Source organism: Onychomys torridus, chromosome 20 (genome assembly GCF_903995425.1).
Source record: "Onychomys torridus chromosome 20, mOncTor1.1, whole genome shotgun sequence".
Classification (NCBI taxonomy): domain Eukaryota; kingdom Metazoa; phylum Chordata; class Mammalia; order Rodentia; family Cricetidae; genus Onychomys; species Onychomys torridus.
Window position 1 is genome coordinate 29,202,105 of NC_050462.1, and position 21,029 is coordinate 29,223,133.

A 21,029-nucleotide genomic window follows, 5' to 3' on the forward strand; every position below is an offset into this window, starting at 1 on the left:
AAGATTTCTTCTGGTCATGTTTCGTTCTGTAGGTCATTCCTCACTCTTCTGAAACAGCCTGTGGTGGGAATGCGCATAGCCTTACTGTAGCCTAGTGTCCAGGGAACTCATTATCATATAGAAGGCATTTTTGTGTTGATAGAGCACCTGTTTTTCACATTCATTATTGTATACATCAGTCCTTGTATAGAAAACAATCTGTATTTTAACTATTACCATGAACTGAGACAAGCAGCCAAGCTACATTGGTGTCAACAATATCACAGAATAAATGAAAAAGAATTAGCTGTTTCAATGCAGTCAGATAGAAATGAAATAAATACAAATAAATTTTAAAATGCAAACAAAGTGAGCAAATCTCTTGGGATTTTCAGAGCTAACTTGTAACTCCTCCAATCAAAGGGCCACCTACGATTTAGTGACTCTTTTTTCTACTTCTCAGGCTGAACATTACAGGATCAGTGAAGAGGATAACAAACAAAGGGTTTTCTGGTAACTAAAGCTAGCTCATCATTTCTACATATAATGTTTAAAGAAATAATATAGATCTGGCTATTCAATTAGGAAAAGGCCATAGGAAATTCCAGTGCTATGAAACGATGCAGCTAAAGTCAGTTTGGCTTTACGGCTGTGTTTCTGATTTTGCTGGGAAAGAATATGTTACATGCTGACTATTTTTGTACCAACACCTCCTACTTCATTCAGTTCCTTGATATTTAGTATCTTCCATTTATTGCTTGCCTTTGTGAAGAGATTCTGCTTTTCTTTTCTGCTTGGTTTACTGAGGCATGATCACACTGGCCTGGAACATGCTATGTAGCTCAGGCTGGACTCTAAGTCATCATCCTCTATGGTCAGTGTCCTAAAGGCTGAGATTGTAAGTAAAGCCTACTACAAAGATGTGTGAGGTCATTATCTTAACAACACTCACATTTTCACTGCTTTCTAATGTCTTCGTATCAACCATGTTCTCTGTTTTTTACATCTTCCCCTGACACTGCTACCCGACCCGTGTACTGCCACTCTTGGCTATTTCTCTTAGTTTCATTACATCTCTTTCCCTCAATTCTTAAAGGCATGATTTTCTCTGCACAGAATGTGTCCGTTTTCCTCAAACAATGCTGTATCTTTACTTCTAAGATTCCAACTAAATTTCTAGAACTAACTTCTTCATACTTCAACGTTCATATCAAGCATTTAAAAGACTTGCCCAATTACATGATGTATATGCTCTCCCATCAGGATGAACTCACCATTTGTCTTCATTCATCTCCAAAGTTCCAATATGTTCTTTTTACTTATATATTCTTACCCATAGGATGATGATTTACTCATGTGTGCTCAGGATGGATTTTCCCTTTCCCTCTCAACCACTGTAGATGGCAGTATCTATTCCTGTCATTAGACATCTACCAACCATGTGCTTGTAAGTTCCCCTTCAATCCTCATGTATATTACACTGACTCATTCTCTCAGTGATTTTATAAATCATAGGCGACCAATCACCCTGGCATCACTTGGGAGTTGTAAGAAATAGACAATCTCAACTTCTACTCCATACAACTTGAATCAGAACTTGCATTTTCACAAGGCCCTCTTTATTTTCTCTGTATAATAAATCTTACTACCACTGTAGAATGTAAGCTCACTTTTATCACTCATATAAAGTACATAGATGCTTTGAGAAGAATTTACTTTGAAATAGTGAGTAAATAAAATAGAAGCTTTCCATTCATACATTTTTAAAGTGAAGAACATTCTTAGCTTTTGGGATATGTGATTTAGTGCTATGGTCCTTTCCTCATAATAACCTTATTTGCATTCATAAAATAAAACAAGGAATGAATCATAAAAAAGGTGCTTAGTAACCAGTGGCCATGTACTGACATAACACTCAAAAGATTTAATTTATTAAAACTAGGTTTATAGGGCAATAAGTGATGCTTTGTTGACAGAAATATAGCCCCTAAAACCATATATATTAATTTATGGGTTCTCCATAGGGGTATAGTTGGCTATATAATGGAAACTACATTTATTTCAAGCTTAGATATAGAACCACAGAAATGCCAGTCAAGTGGGCAAAGAACGATGTGTGGAATATTTACTGTGAAAGAATAAAAGTCTGGGAGGAAAGAGCTAGTACACTGTTTACAACAAAGACTCTATGTGTTCATCACCCACTGTAGTAGTCTGAATGTAATTGGCCCCAAAAATCTCATAGCCAGTGGCACTATTAGAACATGTAGCTCTGTTGGAGTGGGTATGGCCTTGTTGGAGGAAGTGTGTCACTGTAAGGGTGGGCTTTGAGGCTTCTTATGCTCAGGTTACCTCCCTGTATGTCAGTTGACTTCCTGTTGCCTACAAGATATAGAACTCTCAGCTTCTTGTCTAGTATCATGTCTGCCTGCATGCCACCATGCTCCTTCCCATGATGGTAAAGGACTGAACCTCTGAAACTGTAAACGAGCCACCCCAATTAAATGTTTTCTTTATGAGTCACTATGGTCATGGTTTCTTTTCACAGTAATAGAAACCCTAACTAAGACAACCACCTACTCTCTCTGCCTGTTTCATCATCTGTTAAATGAGGCTGATAACTTTACATATACCAACTCTTTTGAGAATTTAATTATACACGAATAAAGAACAAGTATCTGGGACAAATAGACCTTATAAAAACTGAAACTAACATAACAGAAGTCAGATTCACATTGAAGAACTCCTGAACAGTCTCAAATTGTGATGAATCCTATAAAACATGACATTCTTTATTTATCAAAATTGACCCCGCCTCTCTATGCTTCATCATCTTCCCAAAACCACTTCCTTTGTTGTTTATAGGTCAACTTTTGATGCAATAATCTTTCGCACTCCAGAGTTCAGAAGTATGGTCCATTCAGTTCAATGTCTGAGACTTCAACTATGGCTCTTCGTGTCTGAAGTAACCCTGCCTTTCAATATTACAGGATATTATTTACTCCTCTTCAATCCTGAATTTGGCAATATGAATCGCTAAAGGACCTTGTCCTACAATAAATCAGCAGGTACTGCTTCAAGCAGTACCTAAAAACCATTCCCAAAGTAACTCTTAAATCTATACATAATCCAATGGTGCCACAACTGCAGACATTGTGTTCAGTTTTGTGGTATAGAAACTAAGTGAAAGCATTTTCATAAGTCATAACATAAAGCATATTCAAAATATTATACTTCAACAAGTTCTATGTGCTTATAATGAATTCATGTTTGAAAATTCACAAATAGTTTAAAGGGCTAGGATAAAATACCTTCAAAAATGAGGCATTCCTTGACGAAGCAATTGACTTTTCACAGATAAAACAAAACAAAACCAAACAAAGACTGTTCTAGTGCAGAATGAATAAAAGAATATTCTTTCTGTTATATTTCCTTATCCATTAATGTGTATGACCTCCAGAATTCTGTGCTGAGTTCTCTGTTGTTCTCTTTGTTTTCTTCTTTTTCCTTAAGTAAACTCCTCCTCTTCTATTGTTTCATTTAATAAAACATCGTTAAGTTAATGTTTTCTGGTCTAAGAGTAACATTATAGACACTAACACCTAGAAAACTCAAAAGAATCTCAAGCTCAAAAGGCTAAGGGTGCATTTTTCTTTCTCTGTCTTTCTGCTTTCTCTTTCTGTTTACTTTGTTCCATTATCATGTTATCTTTTTTTTCCTATTGAAATGTATCATCAACCAAGAATTCAACAAAAACAGATATGTAGTCTAGCCCAGTCACCAAGGCTGTCTTTCTAGGATATCAACAGCTTTATTTCTCCACTACTAAAAAAAAAGTCCCTGAGCAATTTTCTTCAATGTTCAGGAAATAAGCATTAGCTTATTAGATGTAGAATCCCAACAACCATAAAATATTATCTGCCCTACTTCTTCAGTCTTAACTGTCATCACAGCCTGGACCAAATTCCAAGTAGAATAGTTCTTGTTACTCCTTCCATTGAGAAAAACCCTACCCATAGCTGAAAAGCTATTGGCCATTGATGGTGCCAGAGAGAGAAGTTCTTTTCGGGGATGTGGCTCCTGAATGGCCATATGTTTCAGCAGACAGTCTTACAATCATGCATGTAAAGGCAGTGCTAAGTTATAGAACAAAAGAGCACTTGCAAGTTGGAGGGGTAAGTGACCAAAGGGACTATAGAAGGATTTGAAGAGAGTAGCAAGTGGATTTGGTCAAACACATCATATGCACGTAAGAAACTCTCAATAAAATTGAACCATATACTCAGAATCAAGATTAAAAGATCATTTTTAAATGCAGATTCTTCCTGTACTGTGTAGAAGATCCCTCCTACACAAGACTTTTACAAACTCCTAGAAAATGATAACTGACTAACTAACCACTTGTAGAAAGAGCGAACACCTTCAACAATCACGTCTTTTGTATCTTCAAGCAATCTAGTTTCCTTCAAAACCCACAAAAGACTTTTTGCTAATATTTACACTTCAGAATATGCGCTGACATACCTTGGACACATGCTTAAATTTTGCTAAGAATTCATGAAACCATGAATGAATTGGAAGCTTAGCTTTCCCGCCACATGGTTTTTTTTTTTTATTAGCGGGGGGGGGGTGGGGGGGGGGGTGTGAGGGGGGAGGAAGGGGGGCTGAAATAAAATCCTCATGGCATTTGAGATAGCTTACACCATCGGCCAGCTATGACATGAACATGCATTATAACTTGAGGCTTATCTAACATTTCTGCAGTTAATGAGGCCACATACACAGTCTGCTTTTGTGAACTTTTAAGACAGTAACTAAAGAGAAAGATCACTGGGTAAGATATTGCAGCATCAAGTCTCTTGCTGTTTTGGAGCATCCAACTTCAAGATACAGGAAGCTCAGGAAACAAGGCTCATATTTCTCTCACTGTGTCACCGTAAATCATATTTCCACAATGTTTTCCTTCATACTCAACTTTTAGAAAATCCTGTTGTTCTGTAGCTCTTTTTTTAAATCTACCATCTTCAGTGTACAGTAAAACTACATCTCAATACACTGAGAGCTAATTACAAAAGTTTTCTAAAATGCAAACACCTTAAAATAAAATACACTCTAAAAATGGACTAAGCTATTTTTCTAATTCAAGAAATTAACTTGGACAAAGAGTACTAAAGTTAGTGGGGGGAAAAAAAGAATAATATTTCCAGACTTAAAATGTACAGTAGTCAGTACAGAGTAAGTTTACAAACTTCTTATTAATCTATTTGTTCATGAAAATGATCCCTTGTTATCAAATTTATAAAATATAATTTAAACCCATTTCTCTAAAACATATAGTTTCATAAAATAATTTGAGTTTTTAATCCTTGTGTTATTTCCAATTTATTGTGAAGTTAAATATGACCATCAGCACTTGTGAGTTCCTATAATTACATGATGGCTGGGCTTCAAAACTTTTATCATGGTATAATCTCTCAGTCTTAGGGGGAAAAAGCCTTGTGTAAATATGACTTATACTATGAAGAGCTTAATCCGAAACAATGAGCAAGATAGGAAGTGAAAATGCAGAGAGGAAAAGATGAAGAGAAAATTCTAAAATAAAGCTCTGTAAAAGAGATAGACAATTAAATCCTCTTGGGGGAGACTTTTCAGTTGTTAAAGGTTTGTCCCTTAGACTGAATTCCACATTCACCACCAGGCCTCTGATTATAGCTTGATTTTCCATATCAAGCTAATGATAGGAGCATAGTGCAACAGCCACACAGGTAGGATTATTGTAGTTTTATAGACAGGTGTAGTTTCCATTTGAAGCCAGTAAATTAAAATTTGGGAGAATATGATTAACATACAATATAACATTGCAAGTAAAAGAATCAAGTCTGTATGTTTATGTTTTATCTGAAAACTAAAAATAAAGTATAATTGAAACCAAGTTTCTAATATATGGAAAAATGTTTTTAAAATATGTAACCAGGACATTAAAACTTGGTAAACTTTTAAAAATGGGGAATCAACTGGGAGGTGGTGGTGTATGCTTTTAATCCAAGCACTCAGGAGGCAGAGCCAGCCTGGGCTATACAGCAAGTCCTGGTCTATAAAATAATAATAAATTGGCCAGGAGGCAGTGGTGCATGCCTTTGATCCCAGCACTCAGGTGGCAGAGCCAGGGGGAACTCTATTAGTTTGAGGCCAGCGTGCTCTACAGAGCGAGATCCAGGACAGCACCAAAGCTACACAGAGAAATCCTGTCTCAAAAAAACAAAACAAAACAAAAAAGCCAGGGAATCACACATCCATTTCTTGAGTTCTACAATAATACACATTTTACCCTTTACAAAATAATATAGAACCAGTAATAATTTTGCATCCCAGCACTGAGAAGATACAGGCCTCAGCTACTTGAGATCAAGGCTGTCTACATTATATGAGACCATGACTCAAATACACACACACACACACACACACACACACACACACACACACACACATTGACAGTTACTTTGAACAGCCCGTGTATAGAGGAAATTTATACTTTTCAGTGCTCAGGAAATACAGTTAAATAATTGTGATTTTGTGAAACAAAAATCTTTTTTTTAAGACAGGGTTTCTCTGTGAAGCTTTGCACCTTTCTGTAGACCAGGCTGGCCTCGAACTCACAAATATCCTCCTGCCTCTGCCTCCTGAGTGTTGGGATCAAAGGCATGCACCACCACCGCCTGGCTGTGAAACAAAAATCTTAGGACCTAGAACAATCATCCTCATACCTTCTGTAATTCAGATATTTGTTATTCTTTGTTTCTCTAATATGAGGCCATTTGATAAAGAAATAATAAAGAGTTAAGTTCATAACTTAAAAGAATATAGATAAAAGCCACGAGCCACCAATGACAAGACTTTGAGAACCAAAGTGAGGGGAGGGATGTTGATGAAAAATGTTGGCATGAAGGATGCCTTTACGGGTTTGAATTGGTCCAACCAAAGGATTTTAAAATGAGCTCTGGTTAATATTCAAATTTGTCTGCTATGCTCAAATTTAAACAAACAGCCACATTCTATAGAGACTTTAAAAAACAGCTTGACAAAGAGCCACATTCCTCATATATTTTTGTGATATGTACATTGAACAAGCAGATATTATATTGGTTTCAATTTTCAAAATATTCTATAGTAGGGATATGAGGATAATTCACAGAACAGATATTAATCTTGTGGATACAAAACAAAAACATGTACAAAAAACAAACAAACTATAAAAGGAAACATCATTTGTGGTTGGGATGAGGGAAAACTGAACAGAAGTATTCTATCATGTTTTATGTGATGGGAAGACAAAGGATACTTAGAATATTCTGAAAAAGAGATAACAATGCTGCTTCATTAGATAAGTTTGAAGAGATAACCAATGAAAGAGCTAGAGGAATAAAATACAATGGTGTTACTGTCATTCCATCCCTGTCGTTTAATTTATAACAAAACTATATTTTCTTCTCTCTGTCATCTTAACTCCTACTGACCAGTTGTCAATGGAGCTATCACAGCATGAACTTGACTGATCATTGTCTGTTGTCTTGGGTCACTCTGACCTTCTTGTCCTGTTGGCCGGCCAGGTTCCCAACAGTAGAGTTCCTGCTGACATATTTAGGAAATGAAGCTCCAGGTTACATTTCCTGGATTCGACTTATAAAATTAGTCGCTATGAAACGTTGCAAAGTTAAACTGATCTATCTGTCTTCAGTTTCCTTAACTGGAATGTAAGATTAATGCCCGTGTCATAAGGTTGCTATGAGGACTTAGTGACAGAACACAGGCCCAGACTATTAGGAAGGTTACTGAGCCATGGAGGGAAGGGGCCTCTAGGATATCCATCATTATTTCCAGTCTTAGAACACTTTCTTCACTTTTTCTCTAGGATACCAACTTCTCCTGTTTTGGGTCCTATTTTGTGATCTGACTCTATGATATCCTCTTTGTGGTCCTACTATATGTCTGATCTCTATAACATTGGTGATCTCCTGACCGTAATTTCATCATCCATACATAGCTTTTGGTGAATGACTGCATCTAGTCTCATAGAATTTTATAGCTATCTACTATGTTCCCATAATGAGTATCTATAGACTATATCTGCCTCATAAACTCCATTCTCCCAATCCCAATGTCCTTTTTTCTTTTTTTTCCAAGAAAGGGTTTCTCTCTGTGGTGTTTTGGTGCCTGTCCTGGATCTCACTCTGTAGACCAGGCTGGCCACAAACTCACAGAGATCCGCCTGGCTCTGCCTCCCATGTGCTGGGATTACAGGCGTGCACCACCACCACCTGGCCCCAATGTCCTTCTTACAGACATTTCAAAACTGATAATTGGGTCAGTGAATTAACTTCTTTCTCCCTACAAAACCCACTTCTCCTACACGTATTTTCATTTCAGTACAAAGAAACATCTTCTCACAGCTAATGCAAAAAAAACCCCTCCAGAACCTCTTTTCTAGGCATCAATTCCACTGCAAGTCTGGCTGTTCATTCTCCTGACACTTCCCTCAATCCATATTTGGAATACAACTTTCTGACCCTACCTCTCATGACAGTACAGGCTTTCTCCATGAATCAGCTGATCCCATCATCCCTTCACACTCATTACAACAAAGTGATAATTTCACTTCTACGTCCGTTCCTCTATCTTCTCAGGGCACACAATAGCTTCTCATTGCACTAGGCAGCAAAAGCCAAAGTTGTAACTCTGGTGGTAGAGGCAGTTGTTTTCTGAATTATGTCCTGCACTTTCACTGCCTCCTTTCACCAGACCCAGCACAAGTAGCTATTTTCTCTTCTCAAAACGAAACTGGTAACACTCTGAGATAGCCAAACAGCGAGTTCACTACTAGGTCAGGCTCATCATTTGGCAAGGCCTCTCCTGAGTATCTTTACTTACATTTATAAGAATATAATTCCTGCATGCTAATTTCCCCTTTCCCAGCTTATTTTTCTTCACCTGCCAAATGATTACTACATATTTTGTTCATTTTTCAAAATTGCTCCAGTTTATTACTACACTGTGGTCTTCATGACAATAAACTCTTTTTCATCTGTTTTATACTATGCCATATTGTCAATGTCTCCATGATTGTTTGGGGAACTATTGAAAGCTTAATATATTTCTATTAGGTAAATTAACTAGAAGATGGCTCACTGTGAATCAAGACAATAAAAAAGCAGATGAACTAAAATTAATGATAGAAAAATATTTTATTAACTGCAGATGAGCCATTACTAAAATATTTATATCTACATGTAGTTATACTGAGTATGGAAAGTATTGAATATTTTTAAGTTCTTAATTATAGAGATATCATTACTTGGAAATATTTGACAACTTTAATAAAATTTAGAAGTGGAATGGACTTGATTGATTAGAGGATATGATACAAGGTTGGGCAGAGTGGAGATTCATAATGTCTTTGGTAAGCCAATGTATTTGATGATACATGAGATATGATGTCTAAACAGGAGAAGGAAATAGAAATAGCTTATTTGGTGGTTATTTGCTAGGTGTTGTTGTATTTAGTCATGTTACATATAAATCTGTTCATATAGTCTCTTCTGCAACCTTCTCTAACATTAGAGGTGAAATCAACAGTCCACCAGCAGCTCAAGCTCTCATCCACGTCACTCCACTGGCAACTGCTGAAACTCACACGGGCACAACTCTTTAAAAACCAGAACCACAGAGACATGTCTTCATAGCAACAGAAGTGTCAATGGTTGTTTGGTCTTTAAATAATAGAACAAATACACAAACATAAACAAAATATATGCATTATAAATACTTGCATGAATGTCTGTACATGTGCACATATACATGTGTGCATGCACATGCATACACACAGACACCACCTGCCTCTCCCCCACACACATACACTCACTCACACATGTGTGTTCAGGTTTGCTTTTAATAATAATATTATTAATCTTCTTAGTTTCCTATTTCCCTAAAAGAAAAATTCCCCTTCATTTATCTGTGCCTAGTGCTGAAAAGATCATGGTTTTATTTTTTTAAGATTCATAAATTTTCCTACTTGTTTTCATTTTCTTAAAACTCTGAGTCCTTGACTTAAGAAAGAACACATGATAGACCACAACATAGAACTGAGTAAAGAAACTAATTGAAGCCAGGATCCCAGGGGCTTAAATTACCAAAGCATCTCTGTCATCCTATATTAAAGCTCCTTAGACACATTTCATGATTTATAACCCCAGGACAAAAAGCTGAAAAGCATCCCAGATTTGGAGCATATCTCCCTGAAGGAAATGATGATTCCTGGAAGAGAAGTCCTGAGAGGCAAATATCTCAATGGAAGAGGACGCTCAGAACAACGTGTGCGGTAAGGGTCATGCAGTCTGCAGAGCCTCCCAGGGAACTCAGAGCACATACCCAGGGGTTCTGTCAATCAACCTGTGAGTTCTGGAAGACCAACTTCATCCACATGGAAAGTAGATGTCTTTGTTATTTGCCCTCCAAAACTAAAATAGAGAATGACAATTGACCACCTGGCAATAATCCCCCATGTTCTCAAAACGGTTGTTTTTATACTTAAAAAGACTTAGGATGATAACCACACCTTTGCCATTTGCATCATCCAATTACGTATTTTCATAACTCCACTTCTATGGTGTTTTTTCAGTTCAGTTCTATAAAGCATTATTCATTTCTTCGTGTGATTTAATGTGTGAGGTGGTGAAAGTCAACCATTATCTGACAGTAGGGTGGAAGACATTTGATCATTTCTAACAGAAATTCTTAAAGAAAAGATTTTCCTTTCTCTTATTTTTTTGTTTACCTTTTGGTAAACAAAAAATCATCTTTCCCATAATAGACTATCTATCAACTTAACCACTCATCTGAACTAGATTAGTATATTTTAGTATCTTCTTGATTACTATAGCTTACCAGATATTCCCCCAGAAAACTCATCGATTCATTAACTTGGTATTACTGGGTGGATTCATGTGTTGAGATAGGAATGGAAGTCCTCTGGAAGGGCAGACAGTGTTTGTAACTGCAGAGCCATCTCTCTAGCCCCAAGCTTGGTACTTTTAGTAGATTAGTCATGCTGTCAGTATCTTTATTAGTCTCTAATTAAAACTGAATAAATTCACTGCACTATTAATTGTGAATTAGCTGTGTCCTTTCTGGATGCAAGTTCTGTTATCTTGTTGGGCTCTCCTAAGCAAAACCTAACACAGAAGAAAGGAGGGATAATCATGAATGGCTTTCATCTGTCAGCGACATCGCCAAGCAAAAGAACTTCATTCATGCGGGCCTATTCATTTTTTTTTTTTTTTTTTTTTTTTTTTTTTACAATCTTCCAGATGGTAACCATCTTGGAAATCTGCATATAACATTCTGAATGCAGAAGTCACATCCAGAGTCAGAGAAGGAACTATGGACACATGCTTCAATATGAGTAGTGTTTATGATAAACAACACCAAAAGGAAGGTAAACCTAGAATCCAGATACAGACTAGATAAAGAAGGTCTGATGCCAGACCTAGTACAGTAGAAGCAAAGCTTTCCACACATCTGGATAATCCCTGATTAGTCTAATTGCCAAATTGAGACTAACTATAGGTGAATGTTAAGAATAACTCAAAAATGTATTTTAATTATCATATCATACTAAATTTGTGAAATTATAAACATTCAATTTTAAAGGTTTCAAAATTGTAACTATAAATCTTTTTCAATGCTTCCCCTTTCAGTTTGCATTTGAAGTTGACACACAGTAATAGTACATTTGTGGGGTACACTGTGAAGTTTCTGTATGTACTTGCATACATTTCAAGATGATTGGATTATGGTGGTGAATGGCATGTCTACCACATTAGACATAAATCAATTTTTTGCATTATGAACATGTAAAATCTTCTAATTATCTATTTTTTAATGATTCAATGAGTTGCCAATCAGTTGAGCTGGGAGCTATGAAATATTAGAAATTGTAGCTGGAGAGCTTCTCTCTGGGTCCTGCCAAGCCCTGCCCCACCTCCCAGTCCCACAGCCCACTTATAAAATAAACACACAGAGGCTTTTATTATTTAAACTATTGGCCTAATGGCTCAGGCTTCTAGCTATCTAGTTCTTAGATATTAAATTAATCCATTTCTATAAATCTATACCTTGCCACATGGCTTGTGGCTTACCAGTATCTTACATGTTGGTACTCACAGCGGTGGCTGGCAGCATCTCCTGACTTAGTCTTCCTGTTCCCAGAATTCTCTTCTCTGCTTGTCCTGCCTATACTTCCTGCCTAGCTACTGGCCAATCAGCATTTTATTTATACAGAGCGATATCCACAGCAAGAAATTATCATCTGTACCCTGAATCATTAACTACTCACTCCCCACTTCCCTGTGAATTTCCAGTGTAATCAACAGCTAGTCTTTTCTCAACTTCTTTGAAATCAACTGTCAAAGCTTCAATTATTATCAAGAATCCATGATAATTGTCCTTCTCTGCTTTCATATGTGTAAATATGACATTTTTCTACCTAAATTGGAAAGAGAAATAATACAGATTTGTTGTTTTGTTTCATTAAATTTTTTGTTTTGTTTTTTCTCCTTTTTTATTTATTATATTTGTGTTTTAACTTTACACATCAGCCATGGGTTACCCTGTCCTCCCCCCTCCCACCCCCACTCTCACTTTCCCCCCATCCCTTCCCCTCCATTCCCATCTCCTCCAGGGCCAAGACTCCCCTGGGGATTCATTTAAACCTGGTGGATTCAGTACAGGCAGGTCCAGTCCCCTCCTTCCAGGCTGAGCAAAGTGTCCCTGTGTAAGCCCAAGGTTCCAAACAGCCAGCTCATGCACTAAGGACAGGTCCAGGTCCCACTGCCTGGATGCCTCCCAAGCAGATCAAGCTATTCAATTGTCTCACTTATCCGCAGGGCCTAATCCAGCTGGGGACTCCACAGCCTTTGGTTCATAATTCATGTGCATCCATTTGTTTGGCTATTTGTCCCTGTGCTTTTCCAATTATGGTCTCAACAGTTCACTCTTACAGTCCCTCCTCTTTCTCAACAATTGGACTCCTGGAGCTCTACCTGGGGCCTGGACGAGGATCTCTGCATCCACTTCCATTAGTTATTGGATGAGAGTTCCAGCATGACCGTTAGGGTATTGGGCCATCTGATCACCAGACTAGGTTAGTTCAGGCTTTCTCTTGATCATTGCCAGCAGTCTACAGAGGATGTACCACTGCAGATTTCTGGAGACCTCTCTAGCACTCTGCATCTTCCTGTTCTCATGTGGTCATCATATAATCATACCACAAGGGCATTTGCTCAGCTATGTTCATATCAGCATTGTTTGTAATAGCCAGAACCTGGAAACAACCTAGATGCCCTTAAACTGAAGAATGGATAAAGAAAATGTGGTACATATACACAATGGAGTACTAATCAGCAGAGAAAAACAATGACATCATGAGGTTTGCAGACAAATGGATGGATCTAGAAAAAATCATCCTGAGTGAGGTAACCCAGACTCAGAAGGACGAACATGGTATGTACTCACTCATAGTAGGATACTAATTATAAAACAAAGATGACTAGACTGCTACACAACTCCAGGGAGGTTACCTAGAAAATGGGACACTAGGAAAGACACACGCCCAATGACAGAGAAATGGATGAGATCTACATGAACAACCTGGACGACAATGGGAGTAATGAAGGGCAAGTTTCGAGGGAAAGAAAGCTTAGGAGAGCAGGAGATCCCAGCTGGATCAAGAACAGAAAGGGAGAACAAGGAATAACAGACCATGATAAATGATGACCTCATTAAAAATTTATTATGAAGAATCTACTAAGTATAATGTTCTCTGATAATGCTTGCATTATCAGTAGTGGCAAAAATAGGGACAAAAACCTGTTGTTACATTTACTTTTTGAATGTTGGCATTAGAAATAACAAATGATGAATGTAGACAAATAAATTTTAAGTTAGACACTCATTAAAATTTGGACAAAAGAAAAGTAATGGGAAGAACAATGTTAGGCAAGGATGGGAAGATTGTAGTATTTAAAGGATGATCGAAGAATCATCAAGAGTTTTAGGGAAGCCGCACTACAGAGACATTTTAGCCTGAGCAAGAGCAGCTTCTAATGTAGACTGAGCTTCCAATACTGAGGACCATTTGCAAGATTCAGACCAGAGAAGGAGCATATGTCAGGCTGGTCAGTGTTATGTAATACACATAGGACTTCCTACACAATCTTTTGACATCACATTTTACTTTCTTTAGCAAGTAAGGAGACCAAAGCATGAGGATGCTATGGTTGGTTTCTGAGTGCTACCTGTCAAAAGCAACTAGACTCACAGGTGTGACAAGTCTCCAAGTATATCTCTAAAGGATTAGTCAGTGCATGACTGTAAGGGATCATCTTGTTTGGGTTAATTTCTTTAGGAAGACCCACCTTAACTGTGGGTGGGACAAATGCCTGGGCAGGGATGTTGGACTATGACAAAAGAGATAATGCACTGGCAGGCATCACTCACTCATTCTTAATTGTGGATACTATGCAAGCAATTGCCTCAAGCTGTTTGATTTCCCTGGAATGGTGGAATTGAGCTCAAATCAGGAACCAAAGTAAGCCCTTCCCTCTTTAAGTGGTCTCTGTCGAAGTTTGTTATTATAACAAGAGAAAAATAACTAATAGAGAAGCTACTTAGATTTTATAGTTTGAAAGGAGTGGACTTGGGATCCAATCCCATCCCTAATTCTAGAGGTGAATTTCTGAATGATTAAATCTTGAGGTGCCTGCTTAAGTAAGAGCTGTTTAAATTATGAAAACACCTTGAATTTTATTTTTAAAATGACAAAGGAAGCAAAATTCTTTATGTATATTGTGGGGATATTTATACTTACGATGGTTTTATATGAAGATTAGAAGAACAAACCCACTCTCTCATTGAAGTGAATGAATGTGGCCTACGAAAATTTTATTAGTCTACAAAGAAAAATAATTTTTGCTACCTATTCATAGTACATTAAATTTTCATTTAAACCATGCTATTAGAAAGAACTTTGAAATCAATACAAAAGTATATTACAAATCATATTTAAGGCTCATGCCTCCAGTAATAAGTGGCAGTAGTTTTTCTGTATTAATTATCTTGATTTTAACAGAAAGTTATTATATTGCTTTCTTATGTGTGTCTCTACTATGGGCTTTAGAAAAATGCTTAAGAAACATTGTTGTAAGTTCACAGAAATTATAACATATAGATATTAGATCCACATGAATAGAAATACGTATTGATGACTGAAGCATTATATTGTATTTTTCAGAATGTGTAAGGATCCCTTTACAAATTAGTATTAAACACCACTTTATCAGGGTCATTGATGCTACACTTAGTAAAGGAGGTACACTAAAAATTTATTAAATTAAGTATCAATTAAAACACAATGAGGCTCCATAGCTTCAGAATGCCTATTATAACTGCATGGTTCACTGAAATGAATAGATTTGGGTCTGGTTAATTTGGGTGTATGATTTTTTTTTTTGATCCAAGTACTTTATAATAAAGTTTAACAAAAAACTAATTAAATCCAATTTGGTACAACAAAAATTAAAAGTTTATCCAGTCCTCAATGAAAAACACAGAAAGAATATTTTTATTAAACCCCCTACAACAAAATATAATTTACCTCTCCCCCAAATAGTATGAGTAGAGCCAATTTATATTTAAAAATAGCATATAATTGCAAAGCATCCACAGCATCCACGTGTATCCACAAAGAAGCAGAAGAAAGGAGGCATTTATCCCTCAAAAGAAATAAGATCAAGGAATTCTGGGTAAGAAATCCCGCATTGCAGACATCAGAACAGAGTGAGGGAAACTTGACAAATGACACTTTGTCACTTCCAGAGTCAGTGCACTTGGTTCAAAGTCACTTTCTTTAGATTACTCCTCCACTACTATTCTTCCCTCTTGCCCACTCAGATTGCCTAAATGGGTCTCTAGGAAGGATCACTGTCGCTGGTAGTAAGAACCGAGGTCTCCTTGCCAACTGTATAGCAACAAACTATTCATAAACAAATGAGATTTCCTCTTCCCTCTTCTTTATTCTGAAGAAAATATAGGAACTTACATTATCGGGTTCCATTTGATTTTGTTTTGTTTTTTCTTCCCCTTCATTCTAGTGGAACTCAACAATTTCACTAGACATCACAGAAAACCAGGTTGTGCTTAATAAAAGAAGATTATACATATGACATAATTTAGAATAATGGAAGCTATCCTCATCATTCTACAAATGAGGAAATACATGGCATCTTGGTAAACTTGTGCTTTTTCATCATTTACAAATCAACTGCTAATTAAAGCACCTTACAAAGTGATGAGAATTTACATACAAAGGACAGTGGATCCACAGCAAATCTGGCTGAAATTTCAGGACTCAAACAAGTGACACTAAGTAGGGAATAGTTTTTGAAATCTGAAATCTGTTTTGACATTTTAAATTATTTTCTGTCAAACACTGGGTGGTGAACAGAAAATCAAGGAAAGTTTAAGTTGAATACTTTAGATTTCAAAAATAGAAAACAAAGAAATATTTATATGTGTTTCATATATTCATACATTTTAACAAAGATAAATGTATTTTTATATTTTCTCTCTTTAACAAAATACTATTCCTATTTATGCACCAGAAAAAAATTAACCCACACATCTTATCTTTCTTCAGGAACAAAACTAGTGATTGACACAAAAATTGTTAGCTGAAACTTCATTTGTTGGCCATTTTCTGATGTTTCAAACAAGGTGACCTACAGTTCTAGTGAGTGTGAAACACTTACCTACATGATGAATACATATTATTTGAGGATGCAATTCAAGTCCATGATCAGTTAACTTTAAGTGAGGAATATAACCCTAGATGATCTTTTTTCCCACCAAACTTTAAGCTTTATTTATTTTATGTGTATGTGTGTGCCCATGTGATTTTATGTGCACCACACGTATGCAGGGCCTGCAGAGGCCAAAGGCCATTAGATGCCTGAAAATGGAGTTACAGGTATTATGAGCTGCTTGATATGGATGCTAGGAACTGAACCTGGTCCAGTTACATATAAGCTCCTAACCACTGAACTCTCTCTCTCTCCAGCATCATCCTATATAATCTTGATGTAAATTCAGACAGTTGAACAGTCCCACAACTTCAGCTGAGGCTTTCTAGACAAGAGGGTGACTCCTCTCCCTCCCATAGGGCTGCTTTTCAGATTACAGTTGCCTAGTCAGTGCCCCTAATCATATGGACTGTATCTGCAAGAGCCAAAACTTATGCTACACAAATACATACACATTCACACATACAGATATACACACAATACATTATCTTAAAACCAGTGTGTTCTCAAATACTCAAAGGGGCTTTGAATAATAATAATCCTTGATTTTTGAAAGATTTAGTCAACACAAACTATCAATAAAAGGTAACTATAACCTCAGGATACCAGGATTCAAATGACACATGGTAAGTATTAAAGTAATTGACCAGAGGGAAAAAACCCACAACACTTTGCTTTCCACTCGGGACACCTTGCAGGGTTAGATATATATAAAAGTCACCATTAGAAAACAAACAAAAGTGTGCATCCTAAGAATATGATAGTCTTTTCCTGTCTGATCCAAAGAGAAGGGGTTTGAGCCTATCCTCCACCAGCCATATATCTGGGGCACACGAAAACGAAAGCACATAAAGATCATTTTAAACCCATCATAATTTAAAAAGTCAAACTGAGTCTAAACAAATTCATTTTAAATGCAGCCCCTGCGCGCCCCTTCCTTACCTAGACTGCATATCTTGCTGGGTTTTGACCTGACTGGCTTCCGACTGTGGAGCAGTATGACTCACTCGCTGTTGAAGTTCCACCAGGGACTGATAATACTGCTGTTGATGGTGCTGCTGCTGCTTGTAGCGAGACAAACTGAAAAACAGCCCTAGGATGGCTTTTAAGTTTCCATTTCTTATTTCTGTATCAAATGGGGGGAAAAAAGTAAGACATGGTCAAATACCTTGAGTTGATTTTCCCTGTATGAATAAAAGTCTAGATGTAATCCCCTTCAACCAGATCGACGAGGATAAAAGAAACAAGTTGCTCCCCTTACTCACAGTTTCAGTTGATGGCGAGTTTCTCAACGCTGCCAACATTACAAAGTGGCTTGAGATATCACAGAGAGAAGGAGGGGTAAGGGAACAAATCCAACGAAACAAGCATGCTCTATGGGTTGTGGTTTTCTTTCCTTAGTCTTGGAAGAGGATGTGTTCACCGCCTTGGGGCAACGATTTTATTTTGCACCCTGCTTCCCTCCCAAATGCGCACAGCTGTTGCCCACATAGACTTGGCTATGGAGAAATGAAACTACTTAAACTACTTAAGTCATCTTGCACTTATAAATACTGGTCGTGCGTAGATCTCATAAGATCAATTGGGTTTACAGCAATCAGCATTCTTTCCAAATCATCATGAGCCAGCCTAGACACATATTTGGATGTGCACATATGCCTTCAAGAGAATATATCATAGCAATTTTCAGTTGAAATGCTATTTTTTTTTTTTTACATTTTAGTGCTCTGTTTATTTCATGCTATATGCTACTGAATAACAATGATTAACTTACATAACTCTAAGGGATTTATTTAGCAGATATCAACTCAAACATAGAGGGTTCCTTATGAGATTTTCCAGTGCTGCATAATAAAATTAAGTACCCATATTCAGCTACAACACGAACTTTACTTTTTAATACAAATATCTGTATAAGCTTGAAAACTTCATACCAGTACACAAAGCAGTTTGAGCATAATATACTCACTCACCCCTTCCAGTTGTCCTCACACAACACCCCACCATGTGCCCATGTCTCATTCCCATTCTTTTCTGAAGTTATAACCTCATAACCAGGAAAAGTGCTGTGAGTAAAGTCTGATAATATTCCATGCATGGTCATATTTTAAATAAAACTTCCTGTCGGTCACAAATATTCTCCCCTGAGGTGTCAAGTCCTCTTCTGGAGTTAGGTACACTAACAAGTTCTCAGGGATTTCCTCATTGATGACTTATAATCTAAACCTGACTGTGTAGTATTGTTGAATCCCACAAGGTACACCTGGGAATGATCCTTTTTCTTCTTCAGACATTCCTTTTAATTTCCATGATCTAGAAGAGTTGTTTTGATCAATGAGGCTACAATGAGAAAATAATGATTTTTCTTCCTGTAAACTTAAGTGATCTTGTTAAGATCTCTAGGCTTTTTATATGTATGCCTAATTTAGAATGTATTTTTAAACAAAGCATATATTTTTAAATGAACCCAAATCAGTAGTTTTATATTAATAAAATTACTGTGTGATATGCAAGAGATATAAAATGAGCAATGGAAACATTTGCTTTTGGTCATTCACATAGCAAAACCTAGTCAGGGTGGAATTTTATTCAAATTCTAAATTATAGAACCAGTAATTAGATTTTAATCTTAACCTGTTAGCCACTAAATATGTGATCAAATAATGTATCATATTACAAGTTTCATGTACATATAAAATCTTCATGGAAAATTAAAATATAAAGAAATCTGAGATTGTAAAGTAATTCTTTAATATAATAAAATTAATTTTATATTGCAGATACATTTTTTATTCTAGTGACAAGATTTAAAATCTTAAAACTTCAATATTTGCAATTTTAGGGCCAGAAAATATTTCCAAAGAAAATTAGTTGCAGGAAAAGTTATAATCTTAAGGTATTTAATCTTCTGATGGACAGAAGATTAAATATATTATTTGCTTCCAAATAATTTTCACAAGTATAGATCCAAAAGGACTTAGGATTTCAGGTTATGTAGTTGATTTTTGTTAACTGTTTTGGAAGTTTTATAAATGTTTCCTAATGATACATTAAAATCACTCCTTAGCTGTTTCACTTATAGTCCAATGAGACAAAAACTTTCTTTTCATATGTTAATAAACATGATCCATAAGATTAAAAGTGAATAGATGGAGAGAAAGAAAAAAATATGTAGCAATGATGGATGATAGGAGAAGGGCACAGGAATAGAAACATCATTTCATTTTAATTATGGCAAAGTTTAAGCTAGATAGAGTAGAGGTTTGAAAACATCACCTTTATGTGTGGAAGAGAGAAAAGCTCAGAGCACAGAAGTAAAATAAAACCAGTTCAATCTCCATTCATGTTGACATACTATAATTTAGTATAATTTAATTTTGACTAAAATTAACTGTCAATGTGACCTACAATGATTTCAAAAATATTTACAAATAGTCCTTATTAATATTGGCAGCCCAAGCATTTAATAACTCATTGTCATTTACATAAACGTACACATATTTGACTGTCATTATTACTTTGCTCATAGAATGGAAGCATTATTGGCAAAATATTTGTACATGAATTATACTATTTACTTGCATTTATATCCATGTATTACCAAGACGAACATTAAGAAGTTAAAAATCTCTGTGTTAGTAATAATATGTAAGTGCTATGTTGATTCATCTCCATCCCATATATTGACACAAAGAGCAATATTAGAAAATGTGAAACTATTTACATAACTAAAGTACACAGGAATACTACTAGCCATCATGTTTGTTTTATGCATCTATGGATTTCCTTCACTAACTAAAAAGATCTGCATGGCAGCGCTACATCTCCAACACAATGAAAAATTCTCTCAGAACCACTGATGCCATTGTGAAAATGGTACAGTTTCTTACCTTCAGCTGATAGGCCTTGGACATTTACTCCTCGGGCTGCTAGAAAACTAAGGCAGACTTCGACATTTTCAATCTGCAACATGAAAAGCAGTGAAAAGGCCACTTAGAGGATTACTCTTCAGTAAGCGCATGAGCAAGATCAAAATAAGAAAAAAAAAAGAATTAATACTTTACATTCATTTCATTCTGAGAGAGTTACCAGAGTTTTACTAGAATTATCTTGGCTGAATAGAGAGTGACCATAAAG

General features: G+C 36.3%; 1 protein-coding gene across 1 annotated transcript in view; it reads right to left on the reverse strand.

The window, feature by feature from the left end:
• The window catches only part of Nav3 (neuron navigator 3), a 762,474-nt gene that overhangs the window by 198,892 nt on the left and 542,553 nt on the right, over positions 1-21,029 (reverse strand). The window contains exons 5-6 of the mRNA XM_036169458.1: positions 20,783-20,855; positions 17,835-18,018 (exon numbers count right to left, since the gene is read on the reverse strand). Of these exons, the coding sequence (XP_036025351.1) occupies positions 17,835-18,018; positions 20,783-20,855 (257 nt within the window). The remainder of the gene's footprint in view (positions 1-17,834; positions 18,019-20,782; positions 20,856-21,029) is intronic.